This window comes from Lacerta agilis, chromosome 16 (genome assembly GCF_009819535.1).
Source record: "Lacerta agilis isolate rLacAgi1 chromosome 16, rLacAgi1.pri, whole genome shotgun sequence".
NCBI classification, from domain to species: Eukaryota; Metazoa; Chordata; class Lepidosauria; order Squamata; family Lacertidae; genus Lacerta; species Lacerta agilis.
In genome coordinates, this window is record NC_046327.1 from 20,979,597 (window position 1) to 20,983,803 (window position 4,207).

Here is a 4,207-nt window from a genome sequence, read left to right on the forward strand (position 1 = left end):
AAACACTTGAGGGGTAAGGTGCGTTTTCTGAAGGCAAGATTCAGCCAGTGACACCATATACCAGTAAACCGCCATACAAAAGATAACTTTTATTCTGCACGTATTGCATTTTTAGGTATCCATCTGTAAATAGGAAAACAAGACATCTCTCTGAGAGTACAGTCAAACCCTGAGGGATGATAGATTACTGGTCTCTTACCAATTTAGTAAACAGAAGATGCTGGCGCAGGGGGGATGAAAGCAGATCTGTTGCTGCAGAGGAGCCCTGCCCCCACTCCAAAATATTCCAGGCTCCTGAATTTTCAGCTTTCATCCAGTGTGCAAAAAACCATCCTGTCCGTTTGCTTAACAAAGCTCTGGGGCACTCTTCAAGTAAATGTGTGCAAAAGCACTAAAACAATTATGGTTGCTGCCCTGTGAGCCCCTCCCCATCCCAAAAATTGCACAGTGAAGAGGACCGCTCAAACTCCCTATTGCTTCCTCATGCAAGAGTGATTTAATTATTGTCTTAACGTTTAACGTATCCACTTGAGAGAAAGCGAAAAGTGTAGAACCAGAATCGGTAGCGGTTTAGGGCTATGGCACCTGCTTGATTCATGGGTGAAAGAGGTAGGGAAAGGTCTTCGCTGGAATTAAATTTGTAGACAAACTTTCCTCACTGGGTATTTTTGTTGTCTGAGCAGAGTTCCAGAATGAATCTTTCTGCAGCTCGTTCCTTGCAAGAGTGTCCCCGCTTAGGGCTATAAATCAGAATCGCAGGGGAACCTGCTCCAATTACTGGGGTGTTCACTTTCCAGTACATCCTGGGGGTTGGTGTAAGACCTTGGGGTTGGAGTCCTGTAATAGTCCATTTGGAGCTCTGTGTTGCCAATGGAGGGGGAAATGGCAGCCGTGGTCGCTGGGACCCTCTGACTGCTGGGTGGGTAGCTGTAATTCATAGCTGCTTTCTTCAGCTTGCGCTCCTTGCAGCACTGAGCAAAGCTGAGCGAGAGGGAGAAGCCCCCAATTATTTCTAGGCAGCTCCCTAAGTAGCCTAGCACCAGGCAGTAGCCCACCCCTAGGATACTGCCGGCCGGGATGGGAAGGTTTCGGATGTCATGATTGTACCAAGAGACGGCGATCAGGCTAAGCAGCCCGGAAACGAAGAGCAGCAGGCCGCCTAGCCCAGCCAGCAGGTACTGGGGCATATCCTGCCAGCAGCGCACGCCCAGCGAAGCCACAACCAACCCCAGGACAGTGACGGCCACAGAGGATGGCATCAGCCCTTTGGCGACTTGCACAGTTTGGTGGGAGAAGTACCCCAGGGTGTCCTTGATGTTGCACTGAGTCTTCTGGGTGCTTTGAAACTCGTTGCAGATGTCCCAGATGCCTTGGTGCTGGATCATGTCGTAGGGTTGGTCAGGGATACGGCTTGCATCCCTCCAGGCGGGAGCCAGAGTGCTCGTCAGGTTCAGGATGAGGCCGCAGGGGCCTAGGACGATGCCCACGATCATGGCAGTCGGCGTCCGCATTCTGCACCAGGCGACAGACAGACAGAAGCTGTTATGGGTACAGACAGGTGACTGAAAAACCACTTGCTCTCAGAAAACAACCTTGCTTTACTTGCTCAGGTCCTTATATACCTGCCGTGGGATTGCTCCATCCTGAGAAGAAAGCTAGTTTGAGTTTTGCTTGGCTGTGTGGTGCCAAGCAGGCATTGTATCATTTATGCCATACAAAGTCTGCTGCAGGACACATCTACAGCTGAATAATATTATTAATTTATTTTTACCCTGCCTGTCTGGCTGGGTTTCCCCAGCCACTCTGGATGGCTCCCAACAGAATATTTAAAATGCGATAAAACATCAAACATTAAGAACTTCCCTTAACAGGGCTGCCTTCAGATGTCTTCTAAAAGTCAGATAGTTGTTTATTTCCTTCACATCTGATGGGAGGGCGGGTGCCACTACTGGGAAGGCCCTCTGCCTGGTTCCCTGTAACCTCACTTCTTGCCGTGAGGGAACCGCCAGAAGGCCCTCAGCACTGGACCTTAGTGTCCGGGCTGAACAATGGGGGTAGAGACACTCCTTCAGGTATACTGGGCTGAGGCCATTTAGGGCTTTAAAGGTCAGCACCAACACTTTGAATTGTGCTCAGAAACGTACTGGGAGCCAATGTAGGTCTTTCAGGACCGGTGTTATATGGTCCCGGCAGTCAATCCCAGTAACCAGTCTAACTGTTGCATTCTGGATTAGTTGTAGTTTCCAGGTCACCTTCAAAGGTAGCCCCACATAGAGCGCATTGCAGTAGCGGGAGATAACCAGAGCATGTACCACTCCGGAGAGATAATGTGCAGGCAAGTACGGTCTCAGCTGGCGTACCAGGTGGAGCTGGTAGACAGCTGCTCAGGACACAGACTAAAGGGAAGATTCACAGCGGGAGAGTAGTTACATTTGGGGAAGACCTGACTGAGATTGCAAGGAAACCCATGAAGAGCACAGCTGGAGAAGCTGCAGGACCAGATCAGCAGAGGCAGACGTCCCAAGGGACCTGCTGTTCCTTCTAAGAGCTATTTTCTAGCCCAGGATTCCAGTGCTTTAAAGGAACATCCTGTCCTTTAAAAAATAACTTCAAACCTTGAAGAAGACCTTTCTTGCCTTGGCTAGAGGGAGTGGGCTCAGGTCAGCCTTCAGAGGACCTCAAGTCCGTTCTTTCACCTGGTCCTCCCTCCACCCAACCAGCAAATTATTAATCAGCTAAGCAGTGATACTGTTGTCATGCAGCAAACAGCACTCAAAAAGGTCACAGGCAGTGTGAGACGATTCCTGGTTCGTGGGATCTATCCTTATTCCAGGTTTAAGCTGATGCCTTATGTGAACTGTCCCTTTCCCCCCCCCCCCCGCCCACCTGCAAAAATTCTGTATTTAGCCCTGCCTTGGATACAGATAGCAAGGGAGAAGCAGCTCTTTACCTGTCCTGCTGCAGACAACGCCTGCTGCAACTGTTGCTCTCTCTCCCTGCCGTGTGCCCGGTTAAAAGAAACTGGCTAGTATGACCGAAACTTCTGTGTGTACAGAGAAACCAGGCTAGCGCTGAAGCTGAGCTTGTTCTGGGTAGTATTTTATGGGGAGGAAAGGGAGGGGAGAGGAAGGAGAAGTGGAACCGCGGAATCAGGAAGGGTTTTGCCGTTACAGGTGATGCCAAGTCAGTGACTTCAGGAAGGTGGGGCTGGCTCTCAGAGGAGCTTTGGAGCCGCACCTGTTTCTGTGTGATGATCGTGCTTAAGGATGAAGGCGGTGACTTTTATTGTCCTGAATAAAGGTTGGCTCTTATTGCTTAGGTAACAGCACACCAAAGCAATAAACACAAACAAATTGACGCTGCAACTCTTTTGAAAGGTGGTTCTAGGAACTGGGTGGCAAAACACGGAGAGGCACAGATGAGGCTGTGTACACGGAGCAATCTGGATGCTCTTAATTAATTACCCTTGAGGGAAAGGGAGGGGGGAACGTGAAGTGCCCTGGGGCCAGACAAACACATTGAAAAGAGCTGCATAAACACCTCAGTGGCCATGTAGATACCAAAGCCCTTTGTGCTTTGGTGTATGTAGTATAATAATGTAGTATAAACGCCAACAACTGGGAAACACTGGCCTGCGAGCGTTCCAGTTGGAGAACAGCCTTTACCGAAGGGGTCGTGGACTTTGAAGACACCCAAATTCAGGACGAAAGGGAGAAACGTGCTAAGAGGAAGGCACGCTTGGCAAACCCTCACTGTGTCCCCACTGTGGAAGGATGTGTCAATCCAGAATTGGCCCCCACAGACACTTACGGGCTCACTGTTAAGACTGTGTTCATGAAAGACAATCTTACTTGTCTACGAAGAAGATTCCATTAAGGTGCTTTAATGTCTTCATCCCACCAGTTCATTTTCTCTCATAGGTTTTCAACTAGCCAATGTAGCTGTGCCTTTAAGAGCAGCTGGATCTGAAGTCAATAGCAATAGCATTACTTGCTTCCTGTTTCTGCACATTCCTTGCCATTGCAGTCATAAGAACAGGCCAAGTCCCCCCCCCCCAATGAGTGGGTAACTCTAGATGGCTGCAAACCTTTAGACAAGGCCCCTAACATGGTATCTGCAATAAGCCTTCACCTTCAGAGTGCTATAGTCCTCTGGGTATATAAGGGATGGTTATTTCCCGCTTGGACCACTGCAAAATGCTCTCTGT

General features: G+C 49.4%; 1 protein-coding gene across 1 annotated transcript; it reads right to left on the minus strand.

Annotated features, from left to right (window-relative positions):
- Positions 1–648: 648 nt before the first annotated feature.
- CLDN23 (claudin 23) lies at positions 649–3,159 on the minus strand. The gene is made up of 2 exons (XM_033174019.1): positions 2,951–3,159; positions 649–1,512 (listed from the first exon to the last, which is right to left on the minus strand). The coding sequence occupies exon 2, from the start codon at positions 1,509–1,511 to the stop codon at positions 741–743; it is 771 nt and encodes a 256-aa protein (XP_033029910.1). The 5' UTR covers position 1,512; positions 2,951–3,159; the 3' UTR covers positions 649–740.
- Between the last annotated feature and the right edge of the window lie 1,048 nt (positions 3,160–4,207).

Excerpts from the sequence above, each read along its gene's own strand:
- CLDN23 (XM_033174019.1), bottom strand. The coding sequence starts at position 1,511 with ATGCGGACGCCGACTGCCATGATCGTGGGCATCGTCCTAGGCCCCTGC.